The following is a 26335-nucleotide window of genomic DNA, read 5'->3' as shown; positions in this document are numbered from 1 at the left end:
CAGGGGAACTGACTTCTTATTCCAGCTCTGTCTCTGGAGCAAGAGTGAGGCCTCTTGACTGCTTGGGTGGTCTTTTCCCTAAAAGTCATTGTTAGGCTCACACAAAAAGGGGCTTTGAAAATAAGGAATGTGCTTGACTGAGAGCCACCGGGTCCCCTCCCCCGCAGGTCCTGACGTGGGCTAAGCAGCACCAGCAGCGCCTCGAAGCTGCCCTGTCGGAACTGGTGGCGAACGCCGAGCTCTTAGAAGAACTTCTGGCATGGATCCAGTGGGCCGAGACCACCCTCATTCAACGGGATCAGGATCCGATCCCTCAGAACATCGACCGAGTGAAAGCCCTTATTGCTGAGCACCAGGTACCCCCACCCCGTCCTCTGGTCATAGGTTTCCCGCGTGGCCCATGGAGCCCATTTCCTTTGCTCTGTGCATCCGTGTTTTAATGGCTGCTGAACATATTCCTGCAGACTTACCAGCTTAAAACGTGCTTACTCTCTCGCAGTTTTCGTGGGGCGGGGGTCCGGGCATGAGTTAGCTGGGTCTGTTGACTATTGGTTTCTATTGACTAGCCTCTGCACCATGGTGCCATTACCTGGGACCTATCCCATCACACCTGGATTCAGAAATATTTATTACATGAACCCAGAGATGGGCCAGACAACACACCGAACTAAACTGAATGGAGGAAAACTCTTGAGTTATCTTCATATACCATATATTCTTAGTAGACAAATACTTGTTAACCATGGTTAAAACCATGGTTTTTAGCCATGATACCTTACACTGAAACAAGTATAGCTCTCGCTTAGTAATGCCCTGGGTGTGAATTCTTTCAGCAGATATGATTAACCTTGCCCTGTGCTTCCCTTGGAGTTCACCTACACTGACCCCTCCTCTCCTGAGTAAGAGTATCTTCTTGCATCAAGGCCAGTCCCTCGCCCGTCTGCTCCCACCCCTCATTCCTTACACCTTCCAGCCCCCATCTTTCTCCCCCGCGCCCCTCCACCACCACCGTCTGTCTGACCATTGCTGCTCAGTCTTCTTAGCCAGTTTCTCTTCCTTTGTTATTGGTTAGTCGCTAAGTTATGTCCAGCTCTTTTGTGACCCCATGGACTAAGGCCCTGGGCTCCTCTGTCCATGGGATTTCCCAGGCAAGAACACTGGAGTGTGTGGCCGTTTTCTTCTCCAGTGATCAAGCCGATGTCTCCTGCATTAGCAGTGGGTTCTGTACCACTGAGCCACCAGGGAGGCCCTCTTCTTCCTTTATGCACTTGTTAAGGTTGCTGTTCCCTAAAGTTCCATTCTTAACCCTCTTCTCACACCCAAGGTATTTAGCCTTCACCTTCAGCCAGCACCTGTACACCAAGGGTTTCCATATCTCCTGCCTCATCTGCACATACAGGAAGCCAGAAACAGTTCTGAAACTTCACCGCAGCCTTGCTTCCTGGCCCTGGCCCTAACCCCCCTTCCCTCCACACTGTCTCCTCGCTCCTCATCCACTCAGTCACCCAACACAGAAGCCTGTGCTGTGTGTCTGGGATTTCTTCTCTTTCTGTAGCCCTACGTTTAGCCAGTTGTTGGGTCTTATCTGTTCTACTTTCAGAATACTGCATGGCGGCTCCTCTCCTGCCCTGGCTTAGGCCCTCACTGTGTTTTGCCTCAATTACTGCATTAGGTTCCTAACTTCTGTGCCACTCCACCCAGCTCTTTATCTTATGTCCTGCCTCCTACACTGAGGCCGGAGCGATAGCTCTAAGACAGAGATCTGTTGGTGTCTCTTCTCTGGATCAAAATCCTTCAGTTGCCCACCCACTTGTAGCCCCCTTGCCAATTGCTTTCAGAATAAAATCCCAGTCCGTCAGCCTGACACAAGGCCTCCCTGGACCCTTGTGCTGCCTGCCTCTCCAGCTGTCCCTCTTGCCCCACCTCTGATGGCATCCTCAGTTCAGCCAGTGATCAGGGCCCTGGTTCACTCCACTCAGGCTTCCGTGGGACCGCCTTGCCCCCAGTCTTTGGCCCATTGCTCAGCACACAGCTCAGGCACCAGCCTCCAGGCAGCCTTCCTGCCCAACTTGGGCTGTGTGTGCCCATCCTAGGCCTGCTTTGGGGACCTGGGTACCACTCATTGCTCTGCCTGGCCTGGTTTCCTCACTCAGCCATGAGCTTCTGATACTCAGAGTCATGTCTTATTCTTTCAGGTCTCTAGTACTTGATGATGTGCCTCACTCATCATATTTCTTGAAAGGAGTGGGGCCATGTTTAAAGGCATCTCTAGTGATCCATTTGTAGCAGGCTTAGCCCTTTTAGTAAGAAGTTGCCTATTTCCGTCTTAGTCCAAAAAACCCTCAACTCTTTCTTGTTTTGTGTTCACCAGACGTTTATGGAGGAGATGACTCGCAAGCAGCCTGATGTGGACCGGGTCACCAAGACGTACAAGAGGAAGATCCTAGAGCCAGCCCACGCGCCTTTCATGGAGAAGTCCCGTGGCGGCGGCAGTACGTGGTGCCCTTGGGCAGGAGGCGTCCTTCCTGCTCACTGAGGATGAGCATTTCAAAAACCATATGGGATTGGAATGAAAATCTGTTTTTGAAACTCACTTTTCTTAGACAGTAGCTAGACTCCAGTTTTTTGAATTGGTATGAAATTTGGGGGTGGCTAAACTGATTCATTTGTAGCAGCCTTCTGATTATTTTAGTCATCAGCGCTGACTGTTTACATTGGTTTACAGTAGTTTCTTCCTAAAATAAGTTGGCGCCTGTAGAACTATTGTGTTTCCTTGGTCCGCAGAGTGGGGCGGAACCGACTGAAAGTGTGAGACAGGTACTTGTTGGCTAGGGGAGAGCGGCAGTCGTTTCTGCTTCCGTGCCTCAGTGCGGCCAGGGCCCGAGTTTCCTTCCTCAGTTACTGACCGGATGTCATTGTGCAGATCCTTTAGGTTCAGCCAGATGGCACCTTCTCATTGTGAATGGACAAAACCAGCTTTTCTAATCTCATGATTATTTTTCCTTTCAGGGAAGTCCTTGAGTCAGCCTGCACCTCCTCCCATGCCAATCCTCTCACAGTCTGAAGCAAAAAATCCACGGATCAACCAGCTCTCCGGGCGCTGGCAGCAGGTGTGGCTGTTGGCGCTGGAGCGGCAGCGGAAGCTGAACGACGCTTTGGACCGGCTGGAGGAGGTGAGGCCCCACCGGGCAGCCGTCCCTGGAGGGAAGTGACTTATCAAAACACAGCCCTTCGGAGGCTCTGGGTACTGACCCGTGTACCTTGACCTACTACTTCTGCAGGAGGAGCAACAGAGCAGTGTAGGCCAGGACTCAGTCCTGCAGGCCCCGTGGGAGAAAAGACCCATGTGAGGAAGCTAACAGCTGACGGGCTGTAGCACTGGTCCTGGAAAGCAGGCTGTCAGCCAGTCCAGGCGGGTCCGGCCTGTGGCGCCATCCTCCTTAGCGCCCGGCCATGGTTGAGAATCAGGAGCCTAACTTGGCAAAGTTACCGCCAGGTGTGGAGCATCTCATAAAAATGACTCTGTTACTGAGCCCTTTTTGTAAAGATATAAACTCCCCAATTATGAAATGAGTAGTTTTTTTATAATCCTGTTATTTGTCGATTCTTCAGTAGATTATAAAAAGCAAATCTATTTTGAAGTATCATTAACTGGTCTGAAAAATATAGTACTTCACTTCCTAGTTTCTAAAACAAATTTCTAATATCTTTTATATTTTTTCATTTGTGCATATCAAAGCAGCTATGCCCAGAAGTGAGTGTTCTGTGTTTTTTGTTGTTATTTCTGTAGATCCAGTTGAGTTTTCAGCATTTTTGGTTTTGGCTTTTTCTTTTTTTCCCCCATTCCTTCCAACTTTGGAGTTTGAAAGACCAGGGGGAAAACCACTGCACTGTTTTAAGTCATCCTGAGTCCGTGTCACTGGCATAGTGCAAGCAGCCCAGCATCACTTTGTCCACTGCACAGGCCCGCTGCTGTCCACCAGGACCAAATACTCACAGTGGGAATCAGAGGGCAGTTCACTCCCTCTGGCGCCATCCCAAAGAAACACCACATAAGTGGGGCACACTGAGGACTTCTCTTCTGGGGTAGAATCCATTCTTTTACATCTGAGGGGATGATCCTTTGAAAAAATGCCAAGGGAAAGCAAGGCCGACCCCACCCACTCTTGTTCTGCATTCTCTGTATCTTCCATGGTGGTTGTTGAGTTACTGTTTCTCTCACTGCTCCATTTTACCGCAGCTCATGTAAACAATCATGGCTTTAAGTGAAGGAGCCAATGTGCCTTCACAAAAGAGGCAACACAGAGATTTCATTGTTGGTCCCCTGAAAAGGCCTGCATGGCTTTGCTGGATGTCTGAAAGTTTGGGTATGCTCTGGGCAGGTTTGAAGGCCAAAACAGTAGGTCTTGTTGATGCCTCTGATCTCTGTCTAGTTGAAGGAATTTGCCAACTTTGACTTCGATGTCTGGAGGAAAAAGTATATGCGTTGGATGAATCACAAAAAGTCTCGGGTGATGGATTTCTTCCGGCGAATTGACAAGGACCAGGATGGGAAGATAACCCGTCAGGAGTTTATCGATGGCATTCTAGCATCCAGTGAGTCCAGTCACAATTCCAAACCCAGGTCACACCTAGATTCCTTGCACTTGCTTTGTCGAAGCAGGCTATATTTCTGGCTAAACAGTCTTTCTTAAGTGAAAGCTGAAGTCTTAGAGAAGAAGTAATGTACCTGCTTACTAAAATTGGTCTATTGTTTTGATGGGGAGTCGGACCTCATTTTGCTTAGAGTTAAAACAATCAGGTCTTATTTGACACATTATGGCAAGCAAAACACATTCAAGGTTTAGAAAAGGAGCTAACTATTGTGAATAATGAAGTTCTAAGTACAGGCAGACATTGGAGATATTGCAGGTTCACTTCCAGACCACCTTTATAAAGCAAATATTGGAATAGAGAGAATCATTAGACATTTTTGGTTTCCCAGTGATATAAAAGTTATGTTTATACTATACTGTAGTCTAGTATTTTAAGTATTCAATAGTGTTATACCTTAAAAAATGATGTACATACCTTAATTTAAAAATAATTTATTGCTAAAATATGCTGACCATCATCTGCGCCTTTAGCAAGTCATTATCATTTTGCAGTAATAACATCAGAGATCATTGATCACAGATCACCATGAGAAATAATAATAACAATGGAAATTTTGAAATATTGCAAGAATTACCAAAATATGACACAGAGAGATATGAAGTGATCATATACTGTTGGGAAAATGGTGCCAATAAACTTGCTTGGCATAGATGGAGTTGGTGCAAACCTTAAATTTGTTTAAAAGAAGGGGATGATATCTGAAGCATAGTAAATGAGATCATATATTTTATAAGCTGTTACATAGATGCCAGAAACTGACATGAGATATGCCTATAAAATATTTTTTTTAAGTTTTTCACAATATCAGTTGTTCAATAGGAATTCAGATTTATTTTTTTTTCTTCCAATTTTATTGAGATGTAAGTAGCATACAGCAGTGTATAAGGTTAAGGTATACAGCATAATGATTTGATTTACGTATATGAAGTAATTATCACAGTAAGTTTAGTGAACATCATTTCATATAGGTACAAATTTAAGACATAAAAAAATTACTTCTTGTGATGAGAACTCTTAGGGTTTACTCTCAACAGCTTTTATATGTGACATACAGCAGTGTTAATTATATTTATCATTTTGTTGTACAATACATCCCTCATAATGTCAGTTTCTGACATCTGTATAAAAGCTTACAAAATGTATGATCTCATGTATTTTTAGCAAAAGGAATAAGTGAGGCGTTCAGTTAAGTGACTTGCCCAGATCACAGAGCACATCTCACAGGTGTGCTGCTTCACATAGAGGCCCAAGAAGGCCTGTCTGGAGGTAATACCTGAGTTGAGACCTAAGTGATGGTAAGGATTCAGCCACGTCAAGATTTCAGGGGAGAGACAGAGGCAGAACTGCAGCAGGTACAAAGTGCTGAGAGGAGAATGAACTTGGCAGGTTCTCAGAGGTTAACATGGCTGGAGTGTCATGACCTCAGAATTGGTAAGATGTAAAGTTGGAAAGGTAGAAAACAACTGTTAATGTGGGGCGTTGTTGGCCATCATGAAGGGATCAGATCTTATTCTAGAGACAGTGGGCCGCCAGCAGAGATTTCCATCTGAGAGACAGTGTAGTTCACTTTATGTCTCAAGAACTCATTCTGGTTACTGTAGCATTCACACCTTGGAAAGCAGTTGTGAGGAACCCAAAGCAATAATCTAAATGTAGAAAAACTTCACCCTGTTTATTCCAAATTGTTTGTCTCCTGAAATAATCTAAATATCCGACCTATCGATAGTGGAGTGAATAAGTATATTCTGAAGTTCAGTGGCAGGTCTCTGGTTTTAAATTGCATAGGGGGTTGGGAGGGTTATGAGTCTATTAGCAAAAATGCCAAAAACTGAGTGTATTCTGGGGCATGCTCTGAGTATGCCATAATATATTTCGGGGTGATGTTTATCTTCTTTGTAACTTTTTGTATTTTCTAAGTTTTCTAAAGGGAGCATGTACTGGTTTTCAGGGAAAAAAAGGTTAAGACAAATTCTTTTAAAGAAGTATTTATATAACCTCCAACCAGCCAAGTAAGCCTTTCCTCTTAGTTAATGTTCCAAAATGTGATTAATTTTCCTCCAGAGTTCCCTACTACCAAGTTAGAGATGACTGCCGTTGCTGACATTTTTGACCGAGATGGGGATGGTTATATTGATTACTATGAATTCGTGGCTGCTCTCCATCCCAACAAGGATGCTTATCGACCAACAACTGATGCAGATAAAATTGAAGACGAGGTACGAGAAATAATTGTATTTTGAGTACATTTTTGATGACATGTTGCTACTGTCCTAAATTTGGTCGGGTGCAATTGCCATATCAGCCCTTCAGCATGTCTGTTGGGAGGTGATTATCTGGAGTTCTGTTTGGGGATCCCCTGTTGGATGGTGGAGCCCCCGTGGGTCTCCAGCTAGCTATCAAGCTGTGGCTCCGTCTCGATGAATTCACTCACGTGAGTCATCTCTATGTGGTGCTCTTCAGTTTCAGAGAACCTCTCCAGGGCACCACGTTGCCTAGAACAGACTCTGCTTCAGGGTCCAGAGGAGCATCTTCATATGTAGCATTTAAGGGTTGAAACATAGTGTTTAAGATGTATACCCACCAACCTCTCTGCCTATTTAAGAACTGTATCACATTGAAAACTGCATCACGCTAAAAAGTATGAATTCATTAGGAGCTCATAGAATTGATCCTGAGATGGGGGAAGCAATGGGCCTGGTCTGGGGAGTGGCCCAGAGCACCCCAGGGCCAGGCTCCTAGGTAGAGATTTAAATCAACTCATAATTTGCCGTTAATTAGTCAGTTAATATTGATGCATGCATATTAGCACATTTCTCTGAGGGAATTTTGAAGCAAGATGGAAGAATGTGTTGTATCATTACTGGTGAATTTCCTTTATATTCAGCATCTAACCGAGTCTCCATGAGACTCATGATAGATGATAAACGCATGTGTTAAAAGCCTGGAATTCCTAAAAATATGTAATGAAGAGCTTCTCTGATGACATGTAAAGATCTTTGTTTCTTTGAAGAGGGAGTCTTGCTTTATCCCTCACAATTTTCTTTTTGTTTTTATTCACTACTAATAGGTCACAAGACAAGTGGCTCAGTGCAAATGTGCTAAAAGGTTTCAGGTGGAGCAGATTGGAGAGAATAAATACCGGGTAAGAAAGAGAAAACCAGTCCTTCGTGGTGGTCATTCCTTCTGTGCGGCCCTTACAGGAAAGAGCCTGACACGACAGATGGGTGACCCCAGCTTCCTGCTTGCGATGCTTGGAGGACCAGAGCCAGTGGGACTTGACATGCAGTGTCTGGCCCTCATCTCCGCAGGTGCCAGGTGTCAGGTGTCCTGTGGGCTAAGATTCAGAGCCCCACATAGTTGCATCTGGAAAATAGTGCCCTATTTGGTCCGCAATTGCTTGTATGAGATCCAACAGAGGAGACATTTCAGAGCCCTCTCTTCACTACTGAACAGGTCTTTGTGGACGTGGAGGCACCTTTACCATAAGATAAGGAACCAGCTATCTAATGACTGGCCATTGCCCCCAAGGAGCTGGTCGTCACAGCCTATGTGGCTCAGAGGCTCAGGGCTAGAAGAGCTGTGTTCAGGCTCCACAGGACTCTTAGCCCGCTCAGTAGTCTTCTGCAGAAAGCCGTGCTGAGTAAGGCCATGAATGACCGTGAGCCATGCTGTGTTTTAGCTTCGTTTGGGGCCAGGTGGGGACATAAAAAGAATCTATGACAGGATTCCTAAAATGTACTCAGCAGTATGTCAGGATTCTCTAAGGTCCTAAGGTAGATCTAGGATTGGCAAAGAGGATTTAGGTGGCCATTTCAGATGACAGAGTGACATGCAGCCGGTTAGGAGCACGAAAATGAGATTCATGGGCACGTCAGAACTGTCTTCAAGGTTCAGCAGAGCCACGGTGCTGCTCTGAGCCAGGGAGCAGAGTGTCACGTGGCTCTGCCTTAGATCCAGCCCAAGCCTTGGGTTATAATAAGGCTCCAAGCAGTCTTACCCTGGTCTGTTGGGTTTTGTTTTGTTTTAATTACCTGTGAGAGAGATGAATTAACAGTAGCAACATAGAGTGCAAAAGTTAGGTCTTCTTAGCTTGTAAAACCACATCCCTGAGTCTGCCCTGAGTCTGAAGCTGGATAAGAATATGGTCAGTATGTATTGTTCTTGAAACCGTTAACATGACTATGTGATTTTCATTCCTTAGTGTTAATTTGACAAAATGTTCTCTGTTTTGTTTTGTTTTTTTCCTTCCATTTCCTCCATCCTTTACTCTTAACTGTCTATAGTTCTTCCTCGGCAATCAGGTACAGTGTGCCTTGCAATCATACTTTATGGTGGAAATGGTCTGTGTGGCTAATGCTGCCTGTTCTTTGCTATGGGGAGAGGACATAATCTGAAGCATGCCTGGGTCACATCAGGTTGTCTTACCAAGCGGAGAAACTGCTAGCCGGGCAAGTGTTCTAAAGCTGTCTTCAAAGAAAAAGATACAAGTGTATATAATTTTCCATTCAAAATTTGATCAGCTAAAAACAATATTTTGCTGGGCTGCGTTACAAGTACATAGTATGGTTCCAGGGAAGTCAACTGTGATATCAGTCTATCCCACCTCTGAAAGAGCCCAGTCTTGTCCTTCTGTTTTGGAAGTCAGAATATCAGACAGCACAGTTCTGACTTACACCCAAGTCTTTTGACCATTAACACAGAATTTGTAATGCACATTAAGTCAGAAAAGTCTTGGGGTATTTAAGGTACTCAAGTCTGTTTAAATACCTTATTAATATTTTAGTTATTTGTACTTACATTTTATAATTATAAGGTATGTGAGAAGTGTAGTGTGGAATCATACTTGGCTGTAGCCTGAAGTTTGCCAATTATGGCCAGCCAGTATGATCTAATGGGATCAAATTAGACTTGTAAAGAAGATTAAATGCTTTTGACTCTGCTTGGTAATTCTAACCTTTTAGATCTTTTTGAGGGCTCCGGGGTCCTATGTCTTTAAATGGAAGGAAGTTGCATGGGTAAAATTTGTCTTGTGAAATGAAATCAGAAACACTTGGTGGATTTGAGGCCTTCAATCAATGTTGAGTTCCAGGCACTGCCTTAACCACTAACTATAGTTACATTCTGGGCCAGTGGGAAGAACAAAGGATGGAAAGAAAATGAAAACAAGAACAGCCAAACTGACTTTAAATAAATCATTGCAGAAGAGTGGCAAGTAGCACCTAAAGGTCGGGCCTGTTTGCTAATGACTACATGTGGGTACAGGGCCCCTCTGAAGTGGCACCGATGTCCTCTACTCCACTGACCGGCAGAGGGTCAGAGGAGTCCATTCCAATGTGGGGAACAGAATTATGAAGTTCATTTTATACACGAGGCACCTGAGGCCTTAAGGACCACTGTGCCCACAGTCACGTGGGAAATACCAGAGCCATGACCCAGGTCACTGTAAGGGATTTCCCATTTAAGAGAAGGAAACAGAGCCTACTGTTGTCCCTAAGACTGTCCAGGGGTCCTTGCTTCCCTGGCAACCCTTCTCTGCCAGATTTGTGCTGCTCCCTGTCTGTAGAGATGTGCTCCCCGTCCACACTCATCGCTCTGGCCTCGGCTTCCCCAGCCACGTTGGCCTCTGGCTTGGGTAAACCTCCTTTTCCCCATAGCTCAGTAAAAGCAAGTTAGACTATTTCAGAGAGCTTTAGTAAGAAATTAAGGGGAAAAAGGAATGGAATCCGTGCAAATAGGCTGACAAATCATTTTGTCACATTGACGGGGCACAGTAATCTAAGAATATAGCTCAGCTTGGGGTTCATTCCTGATTGCCTCTGGGAGACACAGAGCTCCTTTCCTTCTCCCCTCACTTACCTAGAGAAGACCCCGTACCGTGACGCAAGCTGGCATTGCCCTCGGATCTGATGGAATCCTCGGTGCCTCCCTGCTCCCACTCACAGGGCCAGTGTCTGCGGGCAGCTTCCTTCCTGGGACAGGACGTTCTTTCCCTCACATTTCTGGTCCCCACTTCAGTGCTCCTCACACCACACCATGCTGTGGCTGCAGTCACTTTGTATAAAAACCTATAACCTATGTGAGATGAAAGATGAAGGGTGATTTTTATTTTCAAAGATAAGGGCTTGGGTTGGGGGTGGTATTTTTTTCAATCACCTTGCCTGTATAAATTAACAGTGAACTTGAGTGAGTGCAAAGTCATATGGAGAATTACCACAAAAAAACTGATTTTGAGAGAAGTTAATTATGGATCCTTCTCAAACATCCTTTCTGGCATTTTCAAATTTTGTGCCCTGTTTCAAAGTTATGGTTCTCCTTTTAACTTTGAAAATCTTAAGTGATTGAATTCTCCCCCCAACATTCTCTTTGAATTAAACAATTTTAGGAATTCCATTTCTCCAACCATATGTTTGATTTTTGTTTTGGGATCTCATGATTCTCTTCTCTTGCCTCTTTATTTTGGGAAGAGGATAATTTATGCGATAGGAAACTCCAAATGTTGATAGGCTTGGGAAGTTGGCATATTTGGCAGGAAAAAAAGGAAAAATAAATATCAGAAAATCATGCTTGTTTTAATATCTCGAAATGATTGTTGAAAACTACTTACAGTCAGCATGGTAGATTAAAATTTTAATTTCTTCAACTAAATTTTAGTATAAACACTATCTAATCATTTGTTCAAATGAAGAAAATTTTCTGCTGGTGACAGTCACAATTAGAGAATATTTAAGGGTTTATTTCTAAAATGATGTGTAAAATCAGATTTCCTTCTAAACTTTTAATAACGATGATGCTTTGCAAGGGTTTCCTTGAGACGTGAGATATTTGCTGTTTTCCATTTAACTTTTGAGCACACTGTATTCAGAAGCTGACATCTACCTCATAGCTACCTTTTCTTTTATGGAAAAAAAACTAGCTTAACAAAGAATTATTACTGGATTTTAATTTGGGCAGCGTCTTTGAAAGACTCAAAGTGAGCTAACGCCTTGTCTGTCCTCCAGCTTCCCCTTGGGGGCAGGGTCACAACCCTTGGAAAGTACGTCAAGACAGTGACCTTTAGCTTTTCCATATTTTAAGTTTTCTGTGAAAAATGCAAAAAAGTGAGAGTTAAAATTCGCTCCAAACTGCGAACTTGTCACTCCATCTGAATACAGTCTGCTCCATTAGGGGCGTGTCGTCCGCCCTGCCCCCCCAGCGCCCCGGCTCACCTGTGTCCTTGGCCCTGCAGTTCGGGGACTCCCAGCAGCTGCGGCTGGTCCGCATCCTGCGCAGCACCGTGATGGTCCGCGTCGGCGGAGGGTGGATGGCCCTGGATGAGTTTCTCGTGAAAAACGACCCCTGCCGAGGTAAGAAGCCGCGCTCAGCACGTTACTTGTCAGCCACGCCCTCACCACTGGTCTTTCGTGATTCCAAAGGGTGCTGGCGGTGGGGTCTGTTTGGTGTCTGTTGTTAAGCTGCCCAGATGTCATCCCAGTTAGTGCAGAGGGGAACTTGGTCAGGGTGCCAGGGCAGACCAGGGGAGAGAGCAGGAGGGGTGGATGCTATTGAGGGAGACAGGTTTCTGGGAACGCAGTAAAAAGGAATTAGGAATTTATTGGTGTCATCAGATATTTCCGTGTGAGGTGTTACACTAACACCAGCCTGGAAAGAAGCCCTGAAAAGGCCTGTTGGCTCCCTGTTAGCGCTGCCGGTGACCTTGCCTGGAATTTGTGCGTCTGAAAGTCAGGGAGGGCACTAGGCCCCTCTGGGGAGGGGAGGACGGGGAGCGCCTTTAACCAGAGGATGAGGAACACCTGGCAGTGGGCCTGGGCACTTGTCAGGCAGGAGTCACCTGAGTGGGCCTGTGAGGTCTCGGTCTGCTTCATCCTACAAAGGCCGGCACACCAGCCCAGAGGCCAGAGAGAACAGCCAGTTGAGTGAGCGATGGCGCCTGCCGCTGGAGGCGTGTGGGGCCGCGGCCAGTGGGAGATGGTCAGATCCTGGTCGTGCATCCCCTTCAGCTGCTCCTTCCCTCCCCTCTGTTAGCCGAGCTGCATGTGGGTACGCAGGGGCCTCCCCCTCTCTCTGCCAGTGTGTCTTTCTTGACCAGTTTCTGCGTTTCCTGCTGTTTTTTTGGTTTTATGTATTTTTTATTCTAGTGCACCATCCTGGGAGTAAAATAAAGCGCTCTGATTCCAGCTCTTCGATTTCCAGTCAGTCTCCCATAGGTTGGCTTTTAAGCTTTGTCCCTCTTACCCATGTCCTGGCCCGTTGAGAATGGCTTTGCTTTTTAAACTTTAGCATCTCTTGGCTCTGTGATACCTGCTGCCTTTATGAATGCTTCGAAATAGCCAAACCATAGCTCTTCTAACTATTGTAAATTGACAAAGCATAAAATATGCCTGTTGAGACAGTACCCATGGAGTTTGTTCTGAGTTTCTGTTTAACAAATACTTACAGGTTTTTATGCTACACACTATTATAAGCATTTTACCAGTAAAAACACATTTTCACCTCTAGGAGGTGTAGCTACTATTATTATCTCCATTGTATAAAATAGCAAGTTGAAGCACAGAAAAGGTAAACAACCTTCTTGAGGGGAGGCAGCTAATAAATGGCAAAGACAGGGTTAGGATCCAACAGTCTGGCTCCTAACCGATATGCTGTGTGTCTCATGGGCTGATATACCCACCACCACCCCTTCTTATATGTGTTTTACTGCATAATTAAATTCATAAAGCTTACTTTGTAAAGCAAACAGAAATGTTTACCATACTGTTACATCACTTCTTTGGATGTGATTTATTGTCAGAATCTGAAGCATTTAAAGCTAAAGGACCTGGGACTTTCAGGACCTTTGCAGTCCGGCGATTGAGACTTCGCCTTCCAGTGTTGGGAGAACAGGTGCAGTCCCTGGTCGGGCAGCTGAGAACCCACATGCTTCCCGGCCCAAAATCTAAAACATCCAGAAGCAATATTGTAACAAATTCAGTAAGGACTTTAAAACTGGTCCACATCAAAACAATCTTTAAAAAATAAATAAGATGAAGGTTCTCACATGAATTCAGATATGCTCATAAATTCCTCTTAACTCATTCTGCAGATACTCCAATAAACCCAGAGTAATAATAGGGTAATAGTCTTCATTAGGAATTCCTTTTTATGAAGTAGCTAGTTTTAAAAACACCTTTTCTGATAAAAACTAGAGCAGGTTTAAATCTATTTTAGAACTTAATTATATCACGAACCAATTTCTTTGATATAAAAACCCCTTTGATTGTTTAAAATGAGAAGCAGTATATATGTCTTTTTAACCGTAAGTCAGTAAAGCAAGATTATTCCTTTCCAGATCTATTAATAAGGTTTTATTTTTCATGTCATGTGTGATTGAACTAAATAAACAAAAGAGAGATAACTGCATGTGACATTTTGGAATCTTTGCCTGTTTGCTGCCTGCTCTACTTGCTCTGTTGACAGTAACTTTGTGCTGCTGGCCAAGGAGAACACTGCTTGCTTTTCCTTATCTTGTTAGCTAGAAATTGGAACCCCCAAGGATATATATGGGAGGGCCATCTAGGAGCTATTTTCTATGGAGCATAGTAGCCTTTTTCAGCATCTCTTGGAGCAAAGCAGGTAAGGCTCTCCCCATGCCTTCCCAAGGGTGCCCTCATCCTGACTCCATTGACTATAGAGTTCAGAACTCCTGTTAGTCTCAGATATCATAACTCTACCATGATGGACAGGATGAGCTACATCTCAGCAAATAAAAAGTTGTGCTAATAAAGGAACACTTGAGGGCCCAGGCAGATGTAATAAGTGATATGAAGGGCATGAACGTCACAATGAGAAGTGCCTAGGATTCTGTGAGGATTACTATGGAGCTTCTCAAAGCTCCACTTCAGTGGACTTTTTATTCATTTGGGTTGCATTTACTTGGCTGCACCACAGAGATTGTTATTCTGTGAACAGTACAAAATTTATGATATAATACTGATGTTGCATAATCGTGTTATCTGCCTTTACACAGCTGTTTAAGATGATGAAAGCTATCTCAGCCTGCACATTTCTGTAGCCAAATGTAAAGGTTAAAGTAGTCAACTCAGTAGGTTGCTGGTACTGCGAGAATTGGAGATTTCACTTTCTGAATTGAGCCGTGGCAAAGGAAATCATGTTTGGATGGAGATAATACGTGCACATTTACCCTAGGGGTCCAATGAATGTTTCTGAGCATTAGACAAATTAGTTCCCTGAAATTTTACTGACGATCTAGAAAAACTTTATTGTGAAGATTTAAAAGAAACAGTTTGGCTTAGAACTGATTTTTTTACTATATGGTAAAATACATGTAACTTACCATCCTGACCATTTTTAGGTGTGCAGGTCAGTAGCACGTTCACACTGTTGCGCTACCATCACAATCTCCCATCCACACAACTCCTCTTCTTGGTAAACTAAAGCTCTCCCCATTAAACAATGGAAGTGAATTTTAACTACAGGCCTGTTGCAGCCAAAATCAGTGGCTAGCAGTAGTCTCTTAGAAAAATGATGATCTCTCTAGTGGTTGAAAAACTGAATTTGAAATGACTGCCTTTGGGGTCTGGGCCCCAAGATATGATCTTTAAAAAAAAAAAAACAAAAAAGTCATGGTCAAATGCATTTGTAAGAAACAGAGTTAAAAGTAAGCAGGTTTCTTTACTGCAGGACTTCTCAGAGTTTATAAAATACTGCTTGCATTAGGGCTCTCCTAGAGAGAGAAAAAAAATGTAGAATCCAGTGTTTACTAAACTTCTCTTCGTAGGAAACCCCTCAGAAGCCTCAGTTTGGGAAATGCTGCTGTAAGCCATGAAAGACCATGGAAAGGTTTTAAACTGTTTAGAGAGATCAGATTTCTATTTAGAAATTCAGTCTGGGGAATGAGGAGTGAGGGAGGGATGGGGTTGAGATGAGAAACACAGAGACCATTTGGAAGCCTGTTACAGTGGTCCAGGGTTGGGGAGATGCTCCATGAACCACATCAGTTTGAGGTGTGCCGAAAGTCTGAGGGGATTCAAGAAGTATTAGAAGGTGGAGTCAATAGTAGACTGAACAGCCATCATGAGGGAGGGGCCTACATCGACAACCAGGTTTCTGCTTCAGTCATGTCTAATCAGTACTGGATGTAAGGTTCTGGCATCCAGGAGAAGGCTGCACTGAGGATGTACCTGAGAGGCAGGCAGGGCCGGATGATGGTGCTAAAGTCTCAGGTGCATGAGCTCATCACCAGGTTGAAAGTCTTAAGAGGGAGAACAGGACTGCAGACAGAAGCAGGGGGACGTCAGCACTGAAGAAGTGAGTGGGATGGGGTAGTCCACAGGAGGAGACAAGCAGGGCCCTAGAAGCCAAGGGAGAGTGTTTCAAGAAGAAAATAGTAACTCCCCCACTTGCAAATGACAACGGCAGAGAAGTGTTTTTACCTGTCAGATTTATCTGGTTTTTAATTTGTGTACAGGTGATACACATGAGTACACACATACTCTCTCAGTTCAGAAAGCGCTGGCCAGAGTGAAGTAAATGGAATATATTCATAGCATTATTTTTGAGAGTGTACTTTGGTGTAAAATTTTGTAGAGCAGGTGCTATTTAGTCGCTAAGTCATGTCTGATTCTTTGTGACCCCATGGACTATATATAGGGGTCCTCTGTCCATAGAATTTCCCAGGCAAGACCCCATGGACTATATATAGGGGTCCTCTGTCCATAGAATTTCCCAGGCAAGAATACTGGAGTGGGTTGCCATTTCCTTCTCCAGGGAATCTTCCCATCCCAGGGATCAAACCCGCATTTCCTGCTTGGCAGGCAAATTCTTTACCACTGGGCCACCTGGGAAGCTGTAGATCAGTTGACAAATACCAAAAACCTTAAGTGTGCATCCTTTCTCCCCAGCAAATCCACTTGTAGAGACTTACCTTAAGGAAGTCATCATGGATGGGCACAAAAACTTTTTTCAAGTAGTCTGTCACAGCATTGTATACAGCGTGTTAAAAATTATGAACAAATATAGCACAGGGTTGGTTAAATAAACTGATCTCAATATGATGAAATAATACTTTGTAGCTAGCTGAAGTTATGTCAGATACATCAAACATGGAGGAGTGTTTCTGATGTTTTTGCATTTTTTATATATGGACATACACACACACAAAGTTGTGCAGAGGAATAAAGATACTAACAGTTTAATAGTACTGTCCCCTAAGGTTAAGCAGTTTTAATTCTTTCTGGTTTTCTGTAGATTTCAACCTTTCTACAATTTTTTTTTTCCTTTCTACAATTTAAAAGCATCCCCTGAGGCAGTAGTGGTCTGTGACCCTTGCCAGTGATTGCCCCGGGGAGGGGGGCGGTTAGAGCAGTGTACGGCCGAGAGTGGGATGAGCTCGTGTAGCTGATGATGCATGGAGCTGGGAGTGGGCAGAGGGCAGCTTGGGTGGAAGATAAGGATTCTGGTCCCAGTTCTTGCATAGTTTTCCCTGCCCTCAGCCTCTGAGTGCTGCAGTTTTCCATGACGTGAGGATGCTGACTGGCTACCGAGAACAGTCAAGCATCGTATTTACACATGATCACGTGCTGTAAACTGCAGAGTGCATGGGGAACATGTTCTTATCGTTATATTATTGCATTTAACATGTAATTGCCCTCATCAGTGATGCCATTTCAGTCTTCCTCTTGTGTCACTGTGTTGTTTTCTGGAGAGTGAGCTCAGTGAACTGTTAAGTCTCATCGGTTTAAACCACATGTCTGAAGTTCTTTCTGGCCTAGGGTCATAAACAACTCCTCTGAGGCATCGTGGTTGGTCCTCAGTTGAGTAATGATTTCCATTTGTCAGTGTTACTTCAGCACTTGCTGTGCATCCGCCGTTGTGCTGGGCATGCTAGCAAACATTAAAGATAAAATAAGTGTTTAGCAATACAGAATGTTATTAAGTACCCAGGTTAGTGCTGAAGGAGATTCTCTTTAAGAATCATGAGTTTAGATACTGAGGGAAGTGCTGGAGTTTGGGGAAAGGATCAGTAGGGAACCAGAGGGCCCAGGAATGAACCTGGAAGGGCATGTTCTTTTGGGGCCTGAGAAGGAAGGAAACAGGTTAGCATTCCAGGAATGCTGCACCGTCCGACAAGAAGGACCCTTAGACATCAGTCAGCCTGACTGATCACCTCTAGGGAGGCTGAGGAAACAGAGCCCCAGGCAGGAGGGATCACAGCTGGGAAGAGCCTGGACTGTAACTCAGAGGTTTTGGTATCCAGGTTAGCCCTTTTAAGCTGATACTCTGATATGTTATGTCAACTTCACGTATTGAAATGAATTTGGATTTGACTCAGGAATTTAAACCACTCTGCTTATGAAGCCTCGTGCAACCTGATTTAAAGTTTAATTCTACCAAGATTCCTCAAATTTCTTGAGGACTTGTGGGACTGGGCAGGAGAGAGGAGTGTGTACCATTACCTAAAATCTTCTAAACTTGCAGTTTCTGGCCAAAGTAAAACATCTAATATAGGGAAGAATGGCAAATAGTTTGTTTATGGTGGTTCCCTTTTCCCAGGCTTTACTAACAGTCCAGTTTGTTTAGACCTGTCCTAGGGAGCAGCTTGGGGGGTGAATGAGGAGACAGAAGGTGATCACAAAATTAACACCTTTCAGTGAGGAGTGACCTAAGAACACGTTGCAGGGGGACTGTTTCTTTTAAATTCATAATGTCTTTCACAGTTAATGTGTGTGTTGGCCGTATTTGCTGTCTTCTGACCGAATCCAAACGTGCGGTCTGGTCTGGTGGCTCCAGGAAGCCCCGGGACAGCACTGCTGGCCGTCAGTGCTCTTCCCAGACTCTCCAGCTGACACCCCTCTCCCACCGCAGGTCTGCCTTCAGCTTCTCGTGGCTTTCAGCTTTTGACTTAATGGTTTCTCACTGGCAAGTTTTGTGCATGGTCTTGATCTCTCTCTCCTCCCACATGTTTACTTCTTAACAGTTCAACCCAGATCTTTTTACTGTCCTGAGTCCCTGGACCCCTTTGTTTAGGATTATTATCAACTGAATTCAGTAGAAGGGTCTAGATCAGTGGTCCCCAACCTTTTTGGCCCCAGGGACCAATTTCATGGGAGACAGTTTTTCCACGGAACCAGGGGAGGGGGTAGTTTCTGGATGATTCAAGTGCATAACATTCATTGTGCCCTTTATTTCTGATGCCACTCCTGGTCTGATAGGAGGTACCGATCTGCGGCCCAGAGGTTGGGGACCCTTGTCTAGATGATTTCAATTTCAGTGATCTGGTTTTCTATACTGTTTCAGTACCATGTGTCCTGTAAGAGTTGAGCAAAAAGTACACATGTCCTGTGAGAGAGAAAAGAGAGGTTTTGATTTAACCTCGGAGGTTTGTGGACTGCTGCATCTGCTTTCTCTTGACCCAGGGGACAGTGCCAAGGCAAGATCATGACCGCAGCATGGGACGGTGCTTGGTACACAGTTCTTTATTACAACAAACCAAGGGGTTATTTGCTAATGTGTCTGCTGTGGGTAAGAATCATGACAAGGCTGATAAATCAGGAGTATATCTCTATTTTAAAAGAAGCCACAGATGGTACTAAACCTATAAATTATATAACTGTTTTCGTGGGGTCAAGCAGCTGTGTGACCATCAAAGATATATTTTTTCAAGGTTAACTGTCACTGTATGTGTGTGTATTTATTCCCTTTTCTAGCACGAGGTAGAACTAACATCGAACTTAGAGAGAAATTCATCCTCCCTGAGGGGGCATCGCAGGGCATGACGCCTTTCCGGTCCCGGGGTCGAAGGTCCAAACCATCTTCCCGCGCAGCCTCCCCTACCCGCTCCAGCTCAAGTGCTAGTCAGAGTAACCACAGCTGCACATCCATGCCGTCCTCTCCAGCCACCCCGGCCAGTGGCACCAAGGTACGTACAGCCTCGGGCATGACCTCCTGCCCCGCTCCCAGCTCTGCACGTGGCCGTTGTTCAGTGTAGCCTCTGAAAGACTCCAGTGAGGAGAGGAACTTGAAGACATATAGACCAGGCTGGCCAGGCCCTAGTGGTACACAGATCTGGACCTTTAACATGGCCGGAAAGGACGTTTAAATAGGAATTGAGTCATTCAGTCCAAAGTGCTTCTTTCCACGTATTCCCATTTTGAGTTTGAACCCATCCAGGGTTACTGATCTTGAAAATCCAGGCACTATCTGTGCAGCTGGAGCTAAGTAAGAGAGAAGTTTGTTGTGATGATGGGTTGTAGATGAAGAATGCTACTGCCTTTCTGCCTTGGCCCCTTTCATCCCGTTGGACTGATGCACATTTTATTTTGTTTTCTGTTTCTTTAAAATTTAGTGTCTTCTATTTATTATTTATTTATTTATTATTTATTTTATGTTCCCAATTTGCTCCTTTTCTGTTCCACTTTCAATTGTTCCCGTCCTTCCCTTTGGATTTCTGTTTCACAGACTCCGCTTCAGTTCTCTCGCTGTTATGACAAACCCTGGTTGGTAAACAGTAGAGCTGGCACCCCTGTCAGGGACAGCCACTATCCTGACCTCCAGCTGCCCAGCCCCGAGGTAGAGTATGGCTTTGCTGACTAAGGACACAGGCAAGACCAGGCCCTCGCTCATGCCGAGAACCTGACCAGCTCTCCCTCCTGACACGAGCCCGTGCTCTTTTCCATCTTTGTGGTGTTTGCTTTCACAGCTGATTCATCCCGTCCATTGTCTTTCAGGGGTTTCTAACTCGGATTCACCAAAACTGGAGATAAATAAGTGATGCCTGAGACTGTATTGTGTAACAACTTCCCAACAGTCCTTAGAATGATATTTGTTCAGAGTGGTAAACAGTGGTCATTCGTGGTGATTTATCAATATTGTTTATAATCAGGCCTCTTGGAGTCTCCAGACGTCATATCTGACACAAACGAGTTATGAACACTTGAAATTCAACAACGGTGCATGTTCAACAGTGTTCTATCTTTGCTTAGGACAGAAGAGTGGCTGGCACCCTCCCGCCCGGAGTCGCATTCCGGGGGTGGTTGGTATTGCCACGCTGGTCCGAGGCCTGGGTGCTGCCTCCTTCAGCCAAGCACAGCATTTGTGAACACTGCTCTGAGGCTCAGGTTTCAGTTTCTGAATTCCTTGGCCCAGGCACTTGGGTTTCTATAGCCTTGATTTGAATACACATGCCAGCAATTCAGCATGTTCAAGTGCAGTCATTAAAATGCCCAAGTGCTTTGGGAAGAGCAGTGTTTCAGAAATAAAATGTGGACCAGCAGCTTGTCTGATAGCGGTACAATTGGCACTCTAGCTGCCGGAAAACATTGGGTTCTTGTGCCTCAAAACATGGCACTGCGTTTAGTCGTGTCAAGCTTCAACCAGTGTAAACAGGAGGTACAAGAAGCCAGTGTCCACACATGGACTCGCTTTCCTGGGTTTCATCCTGCTTCAGTTCAGAAATACATCTGGCTTAGAATGTGATCTGGGGACCCACTGACACTAAAACCCCGTGATTCAACCTGCCTGTCCTGCTTTTTCTTCTTCAATGGCTCCAGTTTCATGAAAGTCTCAAAAGTTCTAGAATTTTTAATGTCTTAATTATGAAGTGCCAATTCTCATAGGATTCTGATAGATCAGCCTTTCTGTCTTAAGGTTTTACCTTTGGTTTCATTTCATTTCAAGGTTTCATCTTCTCTTAAGTACTGGTATTCTGCACACTGTCCTGGCGCAGACTCCCAGCCCAACATCTCTGGGGCCACGTCTGCCCAGCAGCAGTAGCTTCTGAAACTGGTGCTGTTCCTCCTGTGTGGGCCAGGAGGGTTTGTGCTGGAATGTGAATCCCTCTGTCGCTTTTGCTCTTTCTTTATAAAGAAGAAACACAACGAAATGGGTTGCTTTACTCTGTTCTTTGTATAAACATCTTAAAAGTCCTGGAAAACAATTTACATGATTGATTTCAAAGAAAAATTAGAAGAGCATGCTGTGGCATGAGCGATACTCAGAATAGATTAAAAATATTTTCTCTCCAAATTCTTTTTTTAAAAAAAATATACACTCAGACGGGAAATGGAGCTCCTACCAGCATCGGTAATGATAACATACATCTAGCCAGCTCTCTGCCAGTTTAGGAAGTGCTTCTGCATGTGAATTATTCGCTCAACAAGTTTATATTGGGCCCCTTGTCTGTGCCAGATGTAGTATTAGGTGCCTAGGGTGTGAGAGGGAGCAAACAAAGTCCCTGCTTTTCTGGAGTTTCTGCTTTAACCTGGGAGGTTTCAGGCAGCAAACAGGGAGCCTTGCTGGGCTGTTGAAGGGACAGCAGCAGGCCAGTGGCTGCAGTGCACTGAACAAAAGGCAGTGTGTAGCCATGGGGTTTGGAGAGCAGGCTCCTTCCCTGGTTTCCAGGGCGAGAAGGGAAGGCACACGTGCCGGTTCATGTTAAGTCCAGACCCAGGCCCTTCTGGTCCCAGGCCGCTCAGAGCCTTGCTCCTCATAGCACAGCCCCACTCTCACGGGCTTCTCCTAATCGTTCATTTGATCAGGTCGAGTAATTTAATCTTCATTCTACCAGTGAAGAAATAGATCTACTTCACTGAATTTACTGCATCTTCTTAATAGGGACTAGAGTAATATTTGGATCTCCATGCTGAGAGTTTGGGGTTAGAACTCATATGTCACAGTTCTAACCCCAAAACTTTGATACTTTGGAGTATTTGGATTTCTTACCTTTACTCATTTGTCATATTTCTGTTTGTTTTGACTACTCTAATCTTAGCATTTGAGGATTTTTTTTTTCTAGTAGAAATTTATCAGTAAGATAAAAGGCATTGGAAGACATTTTAAAACCTTTAGTTGGCACATGAAGGCTTTATTTTGGAAATGCTCAAAATTCATGACCTAGCATACTTTCAAAATAAATCATTGTTTTCCTGGACTTTTAACTAGCTTTTCAGTTTTTTAGAAATGAGGAGGACTTGAGTAAACCTTGTAAAGTGGAATTTCTGTCAACGATTTCACCAAGTAAATATGACCTTTTTGTTTTTTTTAAGGTTATTCCATCAACAGGCAGCAAGTTGAAACGACCCACACCCGCCTTTCATTCAAGTCGAACATCGCTTGCTGGCGATACTAGCAATAGTTCTTCCCCAGCGTCCACAGGTGCCAAAACGAATCGGGCAGGTAAGGACCTGCCCTAGCACTTCTCCACTGGGGATAAGGATGAGGGGGCATGGCCAGCCTGGGAATCTGGAAACAGCAGCCTCTCGGCAGCGCTTCACTCCTCTCGGAGGAGCAGAGAGGGAGAGAAACACAGGTGCGGTGCCCAGAGGACAGCTGGCTCAAACCTTGCCTCCCGGGAGCAGGCGCTCCCACAGCCAAAGCCACAGCACCTGTTCGTCATCAGAAACGATTGTATGGGGGAGAATGTAAGAGGGGGGAGGGCTTCCTAACACACCGTATTTATGTCTGCTGGGAGCTGAGAGTCAGGGGAGGATCACGTCTGCTCACCTGTGGACGTTCCTCCTGGGAACCCAGGGCTTTGGCTTCCACTTGCTGCTCTCTTTGCCGGCCCTCCTCCCCCCGGTTCTTAGTCCGCCGTATGGCTCTCTCCTCCGAGCCAAGGCCCCAGGGCAGCCCCGCTCCACTGCGCCATGGGGGCGTGTGACGCGACAGTGCTGCTGAGAGAAGCTACTTTCTGGTCCTCAGGACTCTTCTCAGGTAGAAGCACAAAGTTAGAAAAGGCTTCGGCAGCTTCTGTATAGGTGAGAGAACCGAGATTCAGAAAGACTCTGGTTTGCCCAAGGTCACTCAGCACATCAGGTGGTATCAGGGTCAGAACCCTGGCCTCTGGTTCTCTTGTTCTCCACACCACCACCACCATGCCCTCCGCCCACCCACCAGTGCTGTCTTTATTAAGTCTGCCGCTTTATTCTTAAATTCCAGACCCTAAAAAGTCAGCCAGTCGCCCTGGGAGTCGAGCTGGGAGTCGGGCCGGGAGTCGAGCCAGCAGCCGTCGAGGAAGCGATGCTTCTGACTTTGACCTTTTAGAGACACAGTCTGCGTGTTCAGACACTTCGGAGAGCAGTGCCGCAGGGGGCCAGGGCAGCTCCAGGAGGGGGCTCAACAAGCCTTCCAAAATCCCCACCATGTCCAAGAAGACCACCACTGCCTCCCCCAGGACTCCGGGCCCCAAGCGATAACACTGTACAAGCACCCCCAAGCCTCTCTCCACTTTGAATCCTGCTCCATGCATTGGGTGTATATTTATTCTGAATGGGAGAAGTTATATTGTTAAAAGTGTAAAAGAATAATTGTGTTATGAAGCTGCCTTATTTTTTTTTCTTTTTGTAAGTTACTATTTTCATGTGAATATTTATGTAGATAAAATTTGCCTCCTGGTAACCCTGTAATGGATGGGGCCCAGAAATGAAATATTTGAGAACAAGCAAAAAGGTCAAAATGCAAATGTGTATTAAAAAAAAAAAAAAGCCTCTAAATAGGGTTTCTGCGCGGTGCAGGGTTGTAAACCTGCTTTATCTTTTAGGATTATTCCTAAATGCATCTTCTTTATAAACTTGACTTGCTGTCTCAGCAAGATAAATTATATTAAAAAAATAAGAATCCTGCAGTGTTTAGGAACTCTTTTTTTGTAAATCACAGACACCTCAATTAGTAAGAACCGAGGGGAGGGCACTTCTGATTGCTTTTTCCATTGTTTTTAATGTTGTGTGATTTTAGCTGAAGAGAGGGAACCTCATCTAGGTAATGTTTGCACATGATACAGCAAAAGGAGTTCATTGCAATACTGTCTTTGAATACTGTTTCAGTACTGGGTGTTTAAAGGACAAATAGCTGCTAGAATTCAGGGGTAAACGTAACCGTTCAGAAAACGTCAGAACATTGAGGTTTTTAAGAGTCCTGGTTCATAACTTCCTTTCCAACCTGGCCACTATTAACTCCTGTGCTCACTGGGACCCAGGCCGTCAGCAAAGGGAGACTCCCTGGTGGCATCGTGAATTACACTTTGTTTATCTGCATTTTTTGCTATTTATTTAAAATGGCCGATCAACTTCCCACAAACTGAGGAATGAATTCCACGAGCCTATTCTGAAAATGTGGACGTAAAACAAACACTCGCTCGTCCTTTAAAGGAGTTCACCAGCACACTTGTTAACAAGTCCCGTTTGCTTCCTCCGTCTTTTTTTTGTGCGTAATAAAGTCAACTGACCAAGTGACCATGAAGAGGGGCTATCTGGGGCTCCTGATTTTTAGCTGCTGTTCCTCTTCAGCTCCGACCATGTTGCTGTGTGATTATCTCAATTGGTTTTAATTGAGGCAGAAACTGAAGCTCTACCAATGAACTGTTTAAAAACAAGACACACTTTTGTATTAAAATTGCTTGCAGTAACAAATATTTTGTATTTCCTGCCTTTTTTTTTTCTCAACCATTACCTTATATATAACATATTACTCTGAGGAATGATTGTGTTTTAGCTACTTCAGTGTATTATTCAAATCCCGATATCTTGGATAAATTATGGAGCTCATTAATAATTTTTTTCTTGTATATCTTATTCTCATTAATTTCATTTAACAAGGGGACAAAGAAATACTCAGACAGTTGTTACTGTAAATCTATAGGGCTATCTACCCCATTTAGATCATTAAACAAATAACCAGTATGTAAGATTTCTGTTGTAGAAACCACAGGCCTTAGAGCTTCAGAATATGGGCCAGTTTCCCACAGTATGCTGAAATTTCTGGTTAAATGGTAGAATAAATAGGATTTCAGAGGTAGAAACAAAAGTGATCATCAAATCTAGCCCCTTTGTTGTATAGACAGAGAAACAAATGGGAAAGTAAATGAGAAGAAAGTAATTTTCCCGAGATCACATAATAAATAAACAGTGGAAGTGGACCTTGAATCTAGTCCTTGGCTCCCTATCCAAGCCTGCCAGTTCGTTTCCCTTCAGCCCCGGGTTGGCTTTATAATAATTAGAACAGCCAAATATTAGGTAACTCTGACACAGGAATTAGACTAGGAAATAGCTAGAGAACTTGAGAGGTAAGAGGGATTCGTCCTCAGCCACCTGCATCCTTGCTCATTGGGTCACACTCCTTGTGATACGGGAATTCAGTAAGAAGGACACATGATTGCCAGAGCTGTTTGAGGCCAAACATCCAAATTTTTTAATTAATGGGATGTGCAGCCTGACAGATTCTGAAGCAAGAGCTTACTTACTCTGTTCTCTGTGGAATCAAGTTTAAGTTCAGGATGTTGGAACTTTGTAAGAAGGTCTTTTCACTCAAAATCTGCTTACCCCTCTAGACTTCCTAGCTGCAGAAGCATGCTGGAAGGAGCTTGATCTCCATTTTCTCAGAATCTGGACCACAGTCACTGTTTTTCTTACCAAGGAGTTCAGGGTTTCCCTCAGTCTTTGCAACAAAGTTCAGCTAGGGTGCAGTCTGCAGAAAGTGCATTTCCATTCAGTAAACACCTGTGTGCAAGACCATGTGGGAAATTCAGGGATGACAGGAAAGGGGTTACATCTGCAGTTCTGTGACACAAGTGCTAAACAAGTAATGCAGACTTGGTGTCTGCTAGGATAGAGGAGGGCAGGTTCTAGAGCCTTGAATAACAATAGCTAACATGTATTGAGTGCTTGCTGTGTGCCAGCTCTGCTAAGGCTCT

At 44.5% G+C, this 26335-nt stretch overlaps 1 protein-coding gene across 25 annotated transcripts in view; it reads left to right on the top strand.

Annotated features, from left to right (window-relative positions):
• Window positions 1-25055, top strand: part of MACF1 (microtubule actin crosslinking factor 1) — a 339001-nt gene extending 313946 nt beyond the window's left edge. For 13 of the 25 annotated variants that reach the window (XM_043878610.1, XM_043878609.1, XM_043878617.1 and 10 more), the window contains 13 exons: window positions 168-356; window positions 2372-2492; window positions 3010-3173; window positions 4434-4596; window positions 6718-6872; window positions 7724-7798; window positions 8940-8957; window positions 11882-11999; window positions 12792-12860; window positions 19359-19570; window positions 20110-20220; window positions 22695-22824; window positions 23587-25055. In XM_043878610.1, coding sequence (XP_043734545.1) covers window positions 168-356; window positions 2372-2492; window positions 3010-3173; window positions 4434-4596; window positions 6718-6872; window positions 7724-7798; window positions 8940-8957; window positions 11882-11999; window positions 12792-12860; window positions 19359-19570; window positions 20110-20220; window positions 22695-22824; window positions 23587-23843 — 1782 coding nt within the window. In that variant the 3' untranslated portion in view covers window positions 23844-25055. The remainder of the gene's footprint in view (window positions 1-167; window positions 357-2371; window positions 2493-3009; window positions 3174-4433; window positions 4597-6717; window positions 6873-7723; window positions 7799-8939; window positions 8958-11881; window positions 12000-12791; window positions 12861-19358; window positions 19571-20109; window positions 20221-22694; window positions 22825-23586) is intronic. The other 12 variants (XM_043878618.1, XM_043878621.1, XM_043878619.1 and 9 more) reach the window with 6 other exon arrangements.
• Window positions 25056-26335: the final 1280 nt, after the last annotated feature.

Source organism: Cervus elaphus, chromosome 20 (assembly GCF_910594005.1).
Source record: "Cervus elaphus chromosome 20, mCerEla1.1, whole genome shotgun sequence".
Classification (NCBI taxonomy): domain Eukaryota; kingdom Metazoa; phylum Chordata; class Mammalia; order Artiodactyla; family Cervidae; genus Cervus; species Cervus elaphus.
This window is presented reverse-complemented; position numbering and strand designations above follow the sequence as displayed.